This window comes from Nansenia antarctica (assembly GCF_963989245.1).
Source record: "Nansenia antarctica genome assembly, chromosome: 20".
Classification (NCBI taxonomy): Eukaryota; Metazoa; Chordata; class Actinopteri; order Argentiniformes; family Microstomatidae; genus Nansenia; species Nansenia antarctica.
This window is the reverse complement of record NC_137693.1, coordinates 3,937,045-3,954,485: the sequence shown is the minus strand read 5'-3', so window position 1 is coordinate 3,954,485 and position 17,441 is coordinate 3,937,045. Positions and strand designations below refer to the sequence as shown.

Sequence of the window (17,441 nt, the reverse complement as noted above, 5' to 3'; positions counted from 1 at the left end):
AAATAAACATAAGCAAATGTGTTATTCTTAATATTATTGCTATTTTATTCTAGCCCATTGGTCCCCATGCATGCACGCAAGTGAAGTAACAAACGTATCCAAAGCACCAGACATATCAACGAACAAAACTTTTATCTAGAAGGGGGAAAAAAGCCAATTATAACTATACCTTTTCCCCAGTCATCGCATGAAGCCCCTCTCGAACTTTGGCGAAGGACCCCTCTCCCAGTTTCCTCCCTATTAGATAGTTCCCAACCCGTTTGGTGTGATAAAAGTTCCGTAGGATGTCGCTGGCAGGACTGCCGAGGGACGCTGGGATGATATTCTCGTTACCGTTAGGAGGAACCGGGGCTTTAACCCCGTAGGAACTGTCGACCACCATATCGAGAATATTGTCGCCCTAATGTCCGTTAAGGTTACCGTGACCCGTTCTCGCTCACCTCTGCGAGCTTTAATAAATGCGATCAGTCCGGTAAGTAACGTAGCCTGAACATGGAGTAGTAAGTAAGTACGGTAAGCTCCTTCTGGTTATGTCCCTTATGTCCTTAATGACAAATACTTATAAGAGAAACCGGAGCACCGCGCCACCTGTTCATCCAAGCTTGCAGTGTGCGCACTCAGCAGTTTCAGTGTACAGCTCCAATTAGCCTCAATTAGTTTATAGAACGGTTTCACTGAGACTAAAAGTAGGCAAAATGTACTTGAAAATGTACAACATTGGTATAAATTGCCCAAAAATATTGTCATTCAATTAAATGAATTGTGCCTGTTGTGTGTGATCCACAACGAAAGTGATGCTCTCGCTTAAGCTCATTCAAAGTTCTTGTCCTACAGTACAGTACGCTCCTTCCTTCCCACTCGTGGATACTGGCTAGTCTGTTGAATGTACCAGCGTGTTGGTCGGTTTGAAGCGACTTTCCCGGTTGTCTGAGTGGTTTGCCGTACATGGACAGACTACCCTTATTTGGCGAAGTGGGCGTGTCTTGTTTCTGAAGAGAACTGTGAACGGGATGAGTTGTAATCCTATCAGCGCCGGCGGCGGGAGTAGGCTATGCTCGATCAACCCCCCCCCCATTAGAGTAACAAGCCCCGCCCCCCACCATGCTGCTCTCGGGTGCGTTCGTACATCTGCTCTGAGAGCGCCGGAGCACACACTGGGTTCAACGTCATAAAGGAACCGAGTCATTTGATTGGACAAGAGGCGTTCCGTGAGTGCCGGTCAGATTTCCACAGCGTATTTACGAACGCACCGCTCCTCTCCAAATACATCAGAGCTATAACAAAGACCTTACCACGTTACCACGGGGACAGGAAAAGCGGGAGCTGCATATGACTGAGACATGAATGAGATAGGGCTATAATATAATATAATTATATATAATTCTCTCGTTAACTAGGCGACTTTTGATAGTTTAAGACGGCTACATGGATTTGACACCATCGGTCTATTGATTTCAAGCAAAGATAAATTGTAAAATGTGATGGAACACTTTCATAAAGGTTTCCGCGCTGCGCCTATCCGTCTCCCATTCATGCGTCTTAACGCAAATGAACCCACTCTGCATACTGACAATAATTACATTCTAAAGCCTACACAGGTGCATGTTCATGCGCTTTCTGACTGATGTGTTTTTTCTGATTAAATTAGGAACATATTAAGAGAACTGAGAACAGACTGGCAAATTATCCCCCATCTGATCTCATCCTGCAGAATGTCTCACCTCATTGCCTCAATAACACCATACACTGTACAGACTTATTGTACCCTGTTCTTTGTTTTTGCCCCATACCTCAATGCTTTACTCTCATATGCATACCCAGTTTTTCCCCCCAGAAATAAAAACACCTCTTGATTACCATCTACATTTTCATTTATGGAAAACAGTCTTAAGAGGCGCCCCTTTGAAGGTCTTCCCATTGACACTGAAAGATGATGTCAGTCTCATCTGAGCAACAGGTGAAGCAGTGAGATGACACTGAATACATGCATATTGCGCCCTTGACAAGGCGAGACTTTTGTCTTGGTAAGTGTCATCCAACATAGGCAAAAAAAAATCTGTCCCCATGTTTTGCAAACGAATACACACTTCAGTAACTAAATCGTCTCTAGTTGGATTGAGGATCAACATCAATGTCCATAATGTGAATTTTAGGTGAATAAAACATTATTCTCTGCATTATTGTCACCTTAGCACCTGTGCAATACGTGCTTTGTTTATTCGGCCATGAGGTCTAGACAGACGGGACTACTGTGGTGGGGTATCTCAAATGAAATTGTAACACCATCTGTTGGCAAGATTTACGTATTACACTCAGAAACACTTCATTTATGAATCAGTATACCAGCTAAAATCCCTCAACGTTACTAAAAGTGGTGCTTGCAGTCACAGTGTGAAATAGCATGTTGCAGATGATTTCCATTGCAAATCATTATTGGCTAATAAAACACATTTTTCAAAATCTCACAACACCATCTGCCCTCCATTAGAATGTCCTTAGAATACATACACATGCTACATATACACATACAAAACCCCAAACAATATAATATACAAGTTGTCAGTTACAATTGCACGGAACATTGTACCGCCGAGAAACAATATCAAACAATAATAATAATACATTTGATTTATAAAAGCACTTTACATAGGAAACCTCAGAGTGCTACAATTAAAAACAGGAAGATAAAACAATCAACATTTTCAATTAAAAGGCAAAAAAAAAGGCTCTATTAAAATGTTTACTGTAAATCTCAGAGTGCTACAATTAAAAACAGGAAGATAAAACAAGAAACATTTTCAATTAAAAAATTAAAAGGCAAAAAAAAGGCTCTATTAAAAAAAAATGTTACTGTGTAACTGTAACCTAACAGTTCTCTTCAAGTTCAAACCTCTCTCTGTGGTTCAACTCAGGGCCACGGTGGTTTTTCCCACCATAACACAAGAGCGCCATCATGTGGTCAAATAAGGAAACGCTCCCTCCCACTCCCATGCTGCCTCGCTTCAACCCTCTCGGTCTGTACCCACTGGTAGTAGCGGACATGTTAGACCGGGAATAGATCGGGAATAAACAAAACATCAACCGGGGGAGAAGAGGGTAACTCGATCGGGGGGCAATCATGGAGGCCGTCAACGCTTTTAACCACGAGGTAAGCTAACCCTGAACAGCGCCCACAATTCGCACAATTCGCCTTGCTAAAGGGACCATCGTGTGACCGGGGGCACCAGGGCTCGCAGTTGTGCTCAGATGCGGGCTTAGGCCTCACTTTCATAGGCCCTAAGCCAAGCCTGTTGTGGGGTGTCCAAACCAAACCAAAACAAGGCAAGGTTGTTCAGCTAAAACACTCCGATATGAAAGACACGTGTGCCGCTTAGAAACGTTTGGTCGAGCTTTGATGTGATGTGGGTTCTCAACTCAAACTCGTAGCTAAACCAACCCCAGTATCTCTGAGCTAGCTTAAGCTAGTCCTTGCTAGCTAAAAGCGAGCTAACGTAAAGAGATAGAGGTTCAGGTTCAGGCAGGAGAATAAGAATAACAGCTGCAGGATAAGAAGTTGCAGGTTGTTCCTCCAGTGGTTAGTTTGGGCTAAGGTATGGATCTATCTAAAAGTCCCGAGATGTTTGCTGGCTGCTAAGCTGGTAAACAACGAGATGATCATGAGATCAGGGATGGCTGAGTTAGCTTTCTTTCACTGGCACCTCCTCTCTGCTAGCTGCACATTTGGGGCCTGGACTGAACGATTAGGAGCCAGAGGTAGTAGCCTTTAGTACCTTGACAACTCTGTCCCCCCCCTTCAGGAGGTATGGCTGTCCTTATAGGAATGTTGATCAATGTTGACAGCAATTGATGAAAGTTGTTTTTATTGTTGTATTATAGCCTGTACTGGTAGGCAATCGAGTAAACAACACTCCACCCCGCCTTTGCTGATTGCATCAATGATAGTCCTGATCACAGACAGTTGTAAAATTGGCACTCTGCTGAGTGATCTAGAGATTAGTTTAATATTCTTAGGGGACCCCCAATATGAAATCAAGGGACCCCAACATGGGATCTTGACCCTGTGTTTAGGAACAGGTGGAATAGTGTACTTGAACTAGACAGACAGCAGACGTTTCTCTCTCTCTCTTGTTGTGGTCCCTCCCTTTTGGTCTGGGTGGGAAAGATCTGTTGGGTGCAGAGAGGGTGTGTGCATACTTGATGGGTCAACACTTGCATGCTCTCTGACTCTCTCACCTTCTGTTTTTTTGCTCTCTTTCCTTCTCTGTCAATATCTGTATTTCCTCCGTTTCTCTCACCAGTTGTTCGCATTAATGGACATGAAGCCCCCAATTTCTCGGGCGAAGATGATCGCCATCACCAAATCAGCCATTAAAGCTATGAAGGTGAGTGTGTGTGTGTGTGTGTGTGCGTGTCTTCTGTATGTGTGGGTGTATGACCACAATGACACACATAGCTACAGCATTGGTTGTGTGTAAACACAAAACATAATGTGTGAGGCATTCTGGAAGCTAGGGATGTCCATAACAAAATGTTCATGGGCGATTAATCAGTGGGTGGTATGAACGATTAATACATTTTTTGATGTGTGCCGACATTCACAAAGACAACTATGGATTATTGGCATGAAATCACTTTATAAAAACAGTGAAAAATTATTAATTATTAGGCTCATTATTATTAAGCATAATATTATGTTTGTGTATTGTGTAGCCTATATTGTTTTTCTGTGCATGATTAATACTAAAACAACAACTAATAGTGCTGCAGAACCGACATTAGTTCTGTCTGTTAATTTGCGTTTATTTGAATGGGAAAAAATGTTTAACGATCCAAATGTAAAAAATATATATATAAATCTTCTTTAGAAATATTAGGCATGTATGCCTAGTAACATTTGAATACATTTCAATACTCCTTTTCAAAAGTGAATAAGCATGAACCAAATATACAATTTAACTGGCACATAAAATACATTTAGAAGATCAACAAGATAATTTTGAAGACTGATGGCTGTCCTATTTAGAAAAGAGGCTACAGTGCAGCCAGCAGTATCGTTATGGTATACATACTGATAATATTAAACTATGCATTTTACTTGTTAAAATATATTTTCAGTTGTCTCATTAATTGGAAGAGTAACTTAATAATATAATTACCAAATCACCATATAATACTAAAGGAACATTTACATGATACAACTTCAAGTAATAACATATATGCACATGATGATCTCACTAGAGACAAAGAAGCGTTAACTCACTGGTAGCACTATCTGGCACGGAGCACAAAGTATCAATGGGCGCGTTATTATTCAGTGGCAGTCGTCTACCGTTTAGAATCCACAACGTTGCATTTCATTTGACTTAGTTTGTCACGTTTTTTAAATTGATAACATGCTACTTTATCAGCTTTCTCAAATAAAGTTTAGGAGATACCATGTATTGTGGTATAACCTGAGCTCTCTTGAATACTGTCCTTGTTGCAACAAAATAAGACTTTTACACTCCAATACTACACCACAGAGTTTGACGTCAGACGCCATAGTTTTACGTCATGAGTTTTTGCATACGTGCCAGGAAAAACATGCCGGCATCGATCAAATTAATCGATAACCTTGGAGGCGTACGATTCCGACGGATCGAACAATTTGGAACCGCTTCTCAACTGGAACCGGTTCTCGATTCCCATCCCTTAGCCACTGTTGTTCTTGAAAAGAACCTCATCTCGATGTTCTAGCAATACCAATATTATGTTCCAACAGTCTTAGTGATAAAAACATGTTTCTGCACCCGTCTTTTGGAAGACTTTTCGGAAGGTAACGCGACCCCTGGTACAGTATGGATCTGTGTCTGACAGTATCTCAGCAGGTGGTCAACAGTTGCACACCAGTCTCTAAAAGTCGAACCTAACCTATCTTTCCTTGTCCCCCAGTTGTACAAGCACGTGGTCCAGATTGTTGAGAAGTTTGTCAAAAAGGTAAGGAGCAACATCTGATCCCTCCCACTCAAACTACAGACAGGTAGTACCACCCTCCATTGCATCATGGCACATTGCTGTAATTTATCTAGCCCCCTGAGAACGGGTCAAATGTGTGACTAGGATCCTCTGGTTTCTCTGGCTACCTGTTTTTCCACAAGCGTGGGAGCTGTGTTGCTCCGGGCGCTTATTGTGTCTCTCTCCTCTCCTCCTGTCTAGTGTAAGCCAGAGTTCAAGGTCCCTGGCCTGTATGTGGTGGACTCCATCGTCAGACAGTCTCGACACCAGTTTGGAGCCGACAAAGACGTGTTTGGCCCAAGATTCATCAAAAACATCACAGGGACATTTGAGAACCTCTGTCTGTGTCCCATGGAGGACCGGGTAAGACCATAAGGGTGGTGGTGGTGATGATGATGATGATGATGATGATGATGATGAAGAAGAAGAAGTCATGGTGTAAATTATTTAGACCTGGATGAGGACCGAATGACCTTTATAAGAGTCACTTGTGATGGAGGAAAGGCTTCACCTGCAGAATCTGGTTCCTCTCCAGATCTCTCTTATGCTGTTTGGTCTTTTAATGGTGTGGGTTAGGGTTATATATTATATATATCTCCCACTCTCTCATTATCCCCCTCTTCTCGTAACCTTCCCTCTCTCTCTCTCCCCCTTCTTCACCCCCACACCTCTCTCTCTCTAGAGTAAGATCGTGCGTGTGTTGAACCTGTGGCAGAAGAACGGCGTGTTTAAGATTGAGGTTATCCAGCCTCTCCTAGACATGGCTGCTGGAACCAGCAGTGCTGCAGGTTACACAGATGCAGACGACCCAGACCCAGACCCAGACCCAGGTACGTATGTGCGTGTGTGTGTGTGTGTATGTGTGTATGTGTGTGTGTATGTGTGTGTGTGTGCGCGTGTCCCTCTGCTCACCGTGACCCTCTCCTCCCAGGTTCCCCCCCCTCTCCAGTGAAGGAGCCTGTTGCTGTAGTAACAGCTAACTCCATAGTGGCCGCCGTGCCTCAGCTGCAGAACTCTGATGCGTTTGCTGCCGTGGCCCAGCTCTTCCAGTCCTCACAGGGACAACAGGTGTGTGGTCAGGGGGGGGGGGGCGTGGATTATCCATATGAATACAGTAGGGATGGGCGGTAATACGGTATACCGGGGTATTTCGAAAATAGCAATTGTGTCCGTTTCAATACCGTTATCAAAAAATTCTACCGCACAATTTGCGCATATATTTAATAAACGGATTTGGTGAGCTGGTTGAAGATGCTTTTTTTGTGAACAATGTAATTTGTCAAATAAATAACCAATAACCAACTATTTTAAAGCGATCATACTTGTGTGTCACGTAATAGCTTAGCTCCTCAGAAGGGAGAATGAGAAAAACTGATGGCGAGCCAAGTTTGGCAGCATTTTGGGTTCCGACCAAACCCAAGACATACAATGTGATTTTTAATCCTGCTGTAATGAATTTGGGGACGGTTTAACAGTGTAAATTGGACACCACCCAACCCTAGTTGCTAGTGTTATGACGCTATGCATGCTGGTCCCCTCTATCTCTCATTGCTGTCTAACTCTCCCCCTCTCTCTCTCCTTCCCCCTCTCTCTCTCTCTCTCCCTCCCTCTCTCTCTCTCTCGCGTGCTCTCTCTCTCTCTCTCGCGCGCGCTCTCGCTCTAGCTCCAACAGATGCTTCAGACCTTCCAGCAGCAGCCAGGAAAACCCCAGCCCCCCGCCCTGTCCCCAGCCCACCACCACCACCTCCAAGCCCCGGCCCAGACACATCCTCATCCCCATCTCCAGCCTCAGAATCTAGTCCCCGGCTTGGGCACAGCTGCCCAGCATCTCCCCCTCCCCACCCAGCCCACCCTACCCACCCCGCAGAAGACAGCCTTTGACAAGGTGGCAGTGAGTCCTTCATCTTCTTCTTCTCTCTGTCCCAGCGGGAGTCCTTCCCTGTCCAGCGGTGGCTGAAGGGGTGATGTTTTAGTCAGGCGTAGTGGTTGTGGGGGGGGGGGGGGGGGGGTGCATTTAGATGTGATCTGGACAGTGTGTGTCTGAACCCCCCCTGCTGTTCTCCTCTAGACTCTGCTGGACCGCTTCGACTACGATGACGAGCCAGAGGCGGGAGACGAGGCCAAGAAGGACGACGCGTCCTCCGCCCCGCCCCCTTTGTAAGAAACCACGCCCACGCCCCTGTTCTTTGGCTTCATCTGTGTTTCGGTGTTTTCAGTATACTATAATCGTGTGTGTGTGTGTGTGCGCGTGTGTGTGTGTGTGTGTGTGTGTGTGTGTGTGTGTGTGTGTGTGTGCGTGCGTGTGTGTGTGTGTGTGTGTGCGCGTGTGTGTGTGTGTGTGTGTGTGTGTGTGTGTGTGTGTGCGTGTGTGTGTGTGTGTGCGTGTGTGTGTGTGTGTGTGTGTGTGTGTGTGTGTGCGTGCGTGTGTGTGTGCGTGTGTGTGTGTGTGTGTGTGTGTGCGTGCGTGTGTGTGTGTGTGTGTGTGCGTGTTGTGCTGATAGTACGCAGCAGCCACCAGCCTTCTCCCAACACATGGACCATTTTCAGTCTCACATGATGGGCATGGCACAGGACCCCTCCCACCAGGTAATATACCCTGCACACAGACGCTCTCTCTCTCTCTCTCACTCACTCACTCACTCACTCACTCACTCACTCACTCACTCTCTCTCTCTCTCTCTCTCTCTCTCTCTCTCTCTCTCTCTCTGTCACTCACACAAACACACTCATTTAGAACTGCCCATGTTGTGGCCTGGGGTGGTCCAGTGGTCTAGCACTGTGGTCTACTGTGCACCACACATGCCCATATCAGCATGGGTTCGAATCCATGCTCTGCTGACCACGCTCTGCCCTCTCCTGACTTCTCCCTACTTTCATGTCTGTCTTCACTATCTCTGTCCAATAAAATAAAAAACATGAGTGGGACTGTCCCACTCAAAAAAATATTTTAAAAATAAGTAAATTAGATAATACATTAGACTTATATAGCACTTTTCTAGACACTCAAAGACGCTTTACAAACTGAAAAGATTGAGTAGTAATAATAAAAAGACACAAAAAATAAATAAAAGAAAGTATAGGGCCCTAATTAAGGTCGTGCTGGGGACACACGGGAAGGGGAGGGGGAGCGGGTTCACTGGTGAAGGCAAGCTTGAAGGTGGGTTTTGAGGGCCTGATTATTAAATAAATAACTGTCCATGTTTTGTGTACCAGATGTCTCTCCCTCCTAACGGGCAGCTCCAGGCATACGGGCTGCTGCCAGGGCAGGTGTACCCGGGCATGGTGCCTCCTCTGGGGCAGGGTCACCCAGGCCAGGCCCTGTCTGGCTCAGCTGGACCACCAGGGTTTCCAGGAGGATACCCTCCCCCCAACAACGCCTTCGGCCAGCACATGGGCCAGCGACAGCAGGTGAGGGGCCGTTGTAACCTGGAGAAATCAAACTGTTAAAGTAGCTTCCAGTTTAAAGCGATGATCCATGGGGATGAGAATCGAGACCCGGTTCCAGTCGAGAACCGGCAATCACATTTTTCAATGCATCGGTATCAATAACCTCAGAGGTTATCCATTCTTTTATCGTGCGCCTGAGACTCAAGATAATAAAACAGCTGCGTTGACCCTGAAAACCTGTGTAGGCCTACTTTTTTTCCCCACACAGAAAATGTATAAGGAATTGATAATGAATCGAACCGATAAGCAGAATCGATAATGGAATCAGTATCAATAACACCTTATCAAGTCCCATCCCTATCCATGGGTGATGGATGGCGGCCATATTGGATGTACCCTTTGGAATTTTAGTTTTTAGATGATGCTTATCACATTGGTCTCACGCGGGTGTCTCGTCCCCCCCAGGATGTGTGTATGGAGTTGGACCCTCCGTCCATGAACGAAGGGAGACACCAGCCTGACGGCAGGAAGTCCCGCTCAGGCTCCAGGTAAGATCTGACCTCTGATCAGGCCTGTGTCCAACATGGATGGGGGAAGATCGGCACCTTTCTACAATCTATGAGATGTCAATGTAAATGTAATCTAAATTAAGATCAATTAAATCTATTAAAGATGATCTTTCCATGTAACTATTGCTTGTAGTCTGTGTTACGTCTTTGAGCCCCGGAAAAGCTCTATATACATATAATGAATAATTATTATTATTATTATTATTATTATTACAGTGAGGTTTGTGTTCCTCCGCAGGTCCCCTAAGAGGCGGAGGTCGCGGTCCAACTCACGCACTCGGCGGTCTCGACACCGGCGGTCTCGCTCGCGTTCCAGAGACCGCCGCCACCACTCCCCCCGCTCCCAGGAACGGAAGGAGCGAGAGAAGGACAGAGAGAAAGAGCGGGAACGAAGGCAGAAGGGCCTCCCGCCCCCAAAGCCGGACACACTCTCAGTGTGCAGTACGACACTATGGGTCGGCCAGCTGGATAAGAGGACCCAGCAGCAAGACGTGGCCTGTCTGCTGGAGGAGTTTGGCCAGATCGACTCCATCAATGTGAGTATATCTGGTTCACCTCAACGTCCTCGACTCCGCACAGCCTATTATACATGTCATTAGCAGAACATGGTGCTGTCTCCATACTGTACTAATACCCTCCTCCTTCCCCCTCTCCTTTCTCCCCCCTCCTCCTTTCTCCCCCCTCCTCCTTTCTCCCCCCTCCTTCTCCTTCCTCTTCCTCCCCCCTCCTTCCCCCTCTCCTTTCTCCCCCTTCTCCTTTCTCCCCCCTCCTTCTCCTTTCTCCCCCCTCCTTCTCCTTCCTCCCCCCTCCTTCTCCTCCTCCTTCTCCTTCCTCCTCCCTCCTTCTCCTTCCTCCCCCCCCTCCTTCTCCTTCCTCCTCCCTCCTTCTCCTCCCTCCTTCTCCTCCCTCCTTCTCCTTCCTCCCCCCTCCTTCTCCTTCCTCCTCCCTCCTTCTCCTTCTCCTCCCTCCTTCTCCTTCCTCCCCCCTCCTTCTCCTTCCTCCCCCCCTCCTTCTCCTTCCTCCTCCCTCCTTCTCCTTCCTCCTCCCTCCTTCTCCTTCCTCCCCCTCCTTCTCCCTCCTTCTCCTTCCTCCCCCCTCCTTCTCCTTCTCCCCCCTCCTTCTCCTCCCTCCTCCCTCCTTCTCCTTCCTCCTTCTCCTTCCTCCTCCCTCCTTCTCCTTTCTCCCCCCTCCTTCTCCTTCCTCCTCCCTCCTTCTCCTTCCTCCCCCCCTCCTTCTCCTCCCTCCTTCTCCTTCCTCCTCCCTCCTTCTCCTTCCTCCTCCCTCCTCCTTTCTCCCCCCCTCCTTCTCCTCCCTCCTTCTCCTTCCTCCTCCCTCCTTTTCCGGCTTTCTCCCCCCCTCCTTCTCCTTCCTCCCCCCTCCTTCTCCTTCCTCCTCCATCCTTCTCCTTCCTCCCCCTCCTTCTCCTCCTCCTTCTCCTCCTCCCCCTCCTTCTCCTTCCTCCGCCCCCCTCCTTCTCCTTCCTCCTCCCTCCTCCTTTCTCCCCCCCTCCTTCTCCTCCCTCCTTCTCCTTCCTCCTCCCTCCTTTTCCGGCTTTCTCCCCCCCTCCTTCTCCTTCCTCCCCCCCTCCTTCTCCTTCCTCCCCCCCCATCCTTCTCCTTCCTCCTCCCTCCTTCTCCTTTCTCCTCCCTCCCCCTCCTTCTCCTTTCTTCCCCCTCCTTCTCCTCCCTCCCTCCCTCCTTCTCCTTCCTCTCCCCTCCTTCTCCCTCATCCCCCCTCCTTCTCCTTCCTCTCCCCTCCTTCTCCCCTCCTCCCCCCTCCTTTCTCCCCCGCTCCTTCTCCCTCCTCGGTCCAGATGATTCCTCCGCGTGGCTGTGCGTACATCGTCATGGTCCACAGGCAGAGACGCCTTCAGAGCTATGCAGAAACTCACTCGAGGTTCCTTCAAAGTCAACCAGAAAACCATCAAGGTAAGAAGCCTACTACCCACACTACTACTACCACACTACTACCACACTACTACCACACTACTACTACCCACACTACTACCCACACTACTACCACACTACTACTACCCACACTACTACCACAACTACTAACCACGGCCAGCGGCATAGTAAAGGGTTGAATGTGCACGGTCCTACGTTAGTTATTTACAAGGAGAGTATAAGAGATTAACATGTCTGTGTAACCGCCCCGCCCCCCCTGCCTTCAGATTGCATGGGCGTTGAATAAAGGCATCAAGACAGAGTGCAAGCAGTACTGGGGACGTGGAGCTGGGAGTGACGTACATCCCCCTGGTCCAAGACGAAACAGGACCAGCTGGAAGGGACTCAGTGAGGGGTGGGGTGCTGGACCCGGACACTCTCTCACCAGGTATACACACACACACACACACACACACACACACACACCTAAAACACACGCTAACACATTGGCCCACTATTAGGCTACCGGTTGTATTATGTTTTTAAGACTGTGTGTGTTGTGTCACAGAGTGGAGGGGGTGTCCAGAACGACCTGGAGCAGCAGGAGGAGTTGGCCCAGAACGGTTCGCTCTGATCCGCCCCCAGGCAGAGGAGACACCGGTGACCACTCCTGTCCAGGTGAGTAACGCTGTCTGAAAAACCCACCCCTAGCCCGTAGGTACTTGTCTTACACCTGCAAGGGTTGGATGGCTGTGAGCAATATACAATATAAAGGGTTCCCGCGCTGGTCTTAAAAAGCCTTAAAGTGTAAAATCCAGCGATCCAATTTATAAGGCCTAAAAAGGTCCCAAATGTCAGTTATTCTGCAAAAAAAATTAGGCGATAGGTCTTAAAAATTAGATCCTGCAAGGAAATCAGTCCGACCACATCTATTTACGGGGAAATTAATCAAGCTGGAACCAAATGAACAAATGTAACACAAACACAAACGTTTTTACATGAAGAACTGACTCCAAAGCTCTGTTCCCACAGGTTCCCCCAGTGCAGCCTATGGGAGGGGCGGGTTCTCTCCAGAACCCAGGCTTCCATGGCCCCATGGGCGTCCCCCCGCCCTCCTTCCCCCCCGGTGGCCTCCCGCCTCCCCACTTCATGAGACCAGGCTTCAACCCCATGCAGATGCCACCAGGTAAAGATCCACCTGTCTGTCCGTCTCCCCTGGCAGAAACACCGCCTGAGTCTCTCTGACTCTGTGTGCATGTCTTTCTCTCACGCAGTCGTTATATCCGTCTGTCTTTATCTGTCTCTAATGTTGTCTGTCTGTGTCTCTCTCTCTCTCTCTCTTTCTCTCTCTCTCTCTCTCTTTCTCTCTCTCTCTCTCTCTCTCTCTCTCTCTCTCTCTGTCTCTGTCTCTGTCTCTGTCTCTGTGTCTGTCTCTCTCTCTTTCTCTCTCTCTGTCTCTGTCTCTGTTTCTGTCTCTGTCTCTCTCTTTCTCTCTCTCTCCCTCTCTCTCTCTGTCTCTCTCTCTGTCTCTCTCTCTCTGTCTCTCTGTCTCTCTCTCTCTCTCTCTCTCTCTCTCTCTCTCTCTCTCCTGGTCCTGTGACAGGTTTCCCTCCCCCTGGTGGCATGCCTCTGGGCCCCCCCCATCCCTCTGCGGGGGGGATGGAGGACCCTTCTCTGGATCCAGCAGGACTGGGCCCCAGGAACAACAGCGAAGGCCCGGAGGGGCACAACCTCTACGGCACCCAGGGACCTCCCCAGATGAACGCTATGGGTCAGTCCAGCACCGGGGTTCACAGATACACACACCATCTCAACCCTCAGTTGGGCAACCTACGGCATATACCGCATGAGTAGATCGGGCCGTTCATACTACCATGGGACAACTAGGTTGTTGTTTTTTTGTTATGTTCTCTATCAAGCTACCTAGTAAAAGCAGCTTAACACTACAACAGCCGTGCCTATTTTACCTACTAGTAGAGCCGCCTTGGGGGTCAAATAGACCCCCTTTTCAGAATGTAAATCTGCTCTTTACACACAGAGATCACTAGAGGGTGCTTCTTTTTTTAGCCTGCCTCCTACACAGAAAAAATGCAAAACAGCTTTATGCTATCTTATCCTGAAGTGATTTTGAAAATGTAAAGATACTGGGTGGTAGAACGCACATATCTAGGAAAAGTCATGAAAGGAGAGTCCTGAAATTTGATCGAGTGCAAAGATAGAATTGTTCTTTTACTCCCAGGGGTCACTGTGACCCCTCACGGCTCTTCTAGTGAAACACTTGGACCAACCAAACAATCATATTTTCTAGTAATGACTGAATGTTTGATTGACTACTACAGTGTTTAAGGATTACTTTCAAAAACGGTGTTTTGTTTGTTTTGTTTTCCCCCCTCAGGTAACCAGGTGGGTGGTCCGCCGGGGAACATGCAGGCTCCGGGTGGTCTCCTCGGGGCTCGGCCCGGCATGATGCCCCTCCAGCGTCCTCCCGTCCTCCCTCCTCCACACATGCAGCGCTTCCCTCCGCCCCACCCCCTGCGGCCCCCGCACCCCAACATGCCCCCTATGCCCCCCGGGATGATGCACAGGGGACCCCACCCTCAAATGATGCACCACGAACCCCCACCCCCGGGGGGGTTTGGAATGCCCCCTCCCCACTCCATGAGGGGCCCCTTCCCTCACCACGGGCCTCTCCCTGGCCCTCCTCCCCCCTTCCTGAGACCCGGAGCTCCCCGAGGACCAGAGGGGCCTGAGGAGATGGAGGGCATGCCGCCCTTCAGGAACGAGAGGCCTTTCAGGGAGCGAGACCCGGAGAGAGAGAGGGACTGGGACAGGTTTGGGGGAGGCCGGCGGCCGTTTGGTGAGGGGGGAAGAGGAGGAGGAGGAGGAGGGGGGCCGCCGGGCGAGAGGTTGGATGGAAGGGATCGGTTTGGAGGCTGGCAGGAGGAGGGAGGTGAGCCGAGAGGAGGAGGAGGAGGAGGAGGAGGAGGAGGAGGAGGAGGAGGAGGAGGAGGATGGGAGAGAGAGAGGGACAGAGATAGAGACAGAGACCGACGGGACTGGAGAGACAGACGCAGCAGTCCAGAGGGAGAGAGGGGCCGAGGGAGGGGAGAGGGAGATGAGAGGGGCCGAGGGAGGGGAGAGGAAGGAGAGCGGGGTCGCGAGAGGGGAGAGGGAGGGGAGAGAGAGCGCGGGAGGGTGGAGGGAGGAGAGCGTGGTGATCGTGGGAGGGTGGAGGGAGGAGAGAGGGAGCGAGGGAGGGGGGAGGGAGGGGAGAGAGAACGGGGGAGGAGCGAAGGAGGAGAGAGAGAACGAGGGAGGAGCGAAGGAGGAGGAGGAGGAGGAGAGAGAGAGAGGGGGAGGGGAGGAGAGGGAGGAGAGGCGGACAAACCGGACAGACCGAAGCGATCGGAGAGGCCCAGAGACAGAGAGAGGAGCACGCGGTGGGACAGGGACGACCGGAGGGGACAGGAGACGGAGAGCACGGACAAATCGCAGAACTCTGACAGCACGGAGCAACCCTCTACACCTGTTGTTGTCGTCGTCGCCGCCACGGCCACCAAATCTAGCGAAGAACCCAGCAAAGATTCCACTGACGAACCTCTCCAACAGAAGCAGGAGTCCAAGCCTTCAGCCCTTCCCGCCGAAGTGACTGCTACAGATCCACCACTGTCCGATCCCTCGGCCGACACAGAACCCATAGAGGAAACACAACAGGGAGAGGGGGAGGGAGAGGCAGAGGCAGAGGCAGAGGCAGAGTCATAGGCTAGCTCCCTAATGCTTGAGGTAGAAGTCACCCTTAGCCATAGATCAAGGATCAAGTGACCCTATCCCCAGTCCTAACCATCAGGGGGATGGAAACACTGTGATACCGTGCTAGCGGTTAGGGACGACCTCCACCTACTCTGTCTGCATCGGTCCTCAAAGTCCGTCGTTCCTTGACGTCTTTTCTTTATGACCACTCTGCAGAGAGGGCCTGATAGATACGGTGAAGATGGAAATCTGTCCTTCGTGTCACTAGTCATGAAGGGAAGGAGAATTGGAGATGTCATCATGTTTCGAGGGAATTGGGACAGGGTTGTAGACAACGCAGACCATTGTTGGGATGAATTCCATCTCTCTTCAGTCAATTCAACAGAAAGTTAAATTCATCCATTTTTATGTGCCATTTGTGCAGAGGATTATGAAAATTCTTTCATTGAATTTCAGTTCCCGGAAATTGACAGATGGGAAATGTAATAGTCCTTGACACACACTCATACACGTCCGTCACTGAAGGCCTCATACTGTAACTGAATGGACTGAGGCAAAATGTTTTTACCTGACTTGTAGGCCTTCCCTCAGTCGCCCACGCCCCACTTTGGAGCTGGAATGTTGTTATTAAACACAAAGAAAAACCAAGTGCAAATCATGAAAAAATTAGTATTAGACTGTATGCTGTATATATGCTTTTTACCACTCAAGACATATGTGTTGATTCTGAAGGGTAATAATAATGACTTACATTACCCCGGTCTTGTTTCAAAGACAAAAACAAATGGACTCCAAGAAAAAAAATGCCCTTTTTGCTGTAATGTTTAACTCAAGATGTTTACAATGCTAAGGAAATAAGATTTCAGTTTTTTTTTTCTTTCTTTGTTTTTTTTCAAACGTTTAAATTAAAAAGCAGAACACATGATAATGTAATCTTCTCCAATATTTCAGCCATAGGGAATTGTTTTTAATAAACTATTTTCGTATCAAAAATGATTTTCCTCTTGATTTCCTGGAGTATTTACATCCATTGCAATGGTGTTGGTTTATTAGGAATGATTGTTGTTATCCGTTATCACTTTATATCAACTTGTGTCTGTTAATTTCTCACAAAGCACCCTTGATTCTGTTTGGTCACACTCCTTTAACTGCTGTCTCCATGCCTGATCTGATTAGGATCTCTAGAGTCATGTGATATCACTTCTTCTAGTGTTCAGGCTTTGTCCAGGTCATATGAGTGGACTGTGTGTATCTCTGTCATAATGCTCTGCTCTGTTGTCTGTCAGTGCCAATTAACAAAGAACATGCAATGGTTGTTTTGTTAAGTCCCTCTTCTCCCAGAAAAAGCTTGCTCGCGGTTAAGATTGTAAGATTGGTATGATCAGAAAATAGGATTATGGTGTATATTGTATAAGAGTTGCACCACCTTGCATAACCTAAGATGCTATATATTGCTATAAATAATTATTTCTTGATGTCAGAGGTTAATGGAGGTGGTGTCTAATGGTAGTTTTGGAGACTTGGCGACCCTAAGATGCTACTCTCCTCTGTACTTCTCCAACAGTGATCCTTGGGGATTTCTTTGCCTCTCTTACCATCCTCCTCACTGCGTGGGGGGCGAAATAAACTTGAGTCCTCTTCCAGGCACATTTGTAACAGTTCCAGTTGCTTTGAACTATTTAAGTATTGCCCTAACGGTAGATATGGGCATTTTCAGGTGAGTAGCGTTTATTAATATATATATTTTTTAAAGTTCCTTAACACTGATCAACATAAAAAAGTAAAAAAGTAAATGGAAAAATTGCGTCAGTTACATTTTGTTCATAATAAGTTGTAATTTCCAATAATTGTGGCA

The 17,441-nt window shown here is 48.1% G+C and overlaps 2 protein-coding genes across 2 annotated transcripts in view; one reads left to right on the top strand and one right to left on the bottom strand.

Moving 5' to 3' along the window:
- Positions 1-382, bottom strand: part of hunk (hormonally up-regulated Neu-associated kinase) — a gene marked incomplete at both ends in the record, with an annotated part of 12,542 nt that extends 12,160 nt beyond the window's left edge. The window contains one exon of the mRNA XM_080549978.1: positions 170-382. Coding sequence (XP_080406104.1) covers positions 170-382 — 213 coding nt within the window. The remainder of the gene's footprint in view (positions 1-169) is intronic.
- A 2,681-nt stretch (positions 383-3,063) lies between these two features.
- On the top strand, positions 3,064-16,531 carry scaf4a (SR-related CTD-associated factor 4a). The gene is given in 26 exon segments (XM_080549977.1): positions 3,064-3,148; positions 4,299-4,382; positions 5,932-5,976; positions 6,196-6,357; positions 6,677-6,824; positions 6,944-7,062; positions 7,658-7,879; positions 8,063-8,151; positions 8,496-8,580; positions 9,208-9,402; positions 9,847-9,929; positions 10,189-10,486; positions 11,764-11,811; positions 11,813-11,878; positions 12,124-12,174; positions 12,176-12,202; positions 12,204-12,236; positions 12,239-12,284; positions 12,405-12,412; positions 12,414-12,461; positions 12,463-12,474; positions 12,476-12,514; positions 12,869-13,022; positions 13,440-13,607; positions 14,232-15,148; positions 15,209-16,531. Coding segments are annotated over 26 exon segments (3,567 nt in total). The 5' UTR covers positions 3,064-3,118; the 3' UTR covers positions 15,599-16,531.
- The last annotated feature ends 910 nt before the right edge of the window (positions 16,532-17,441 follow it).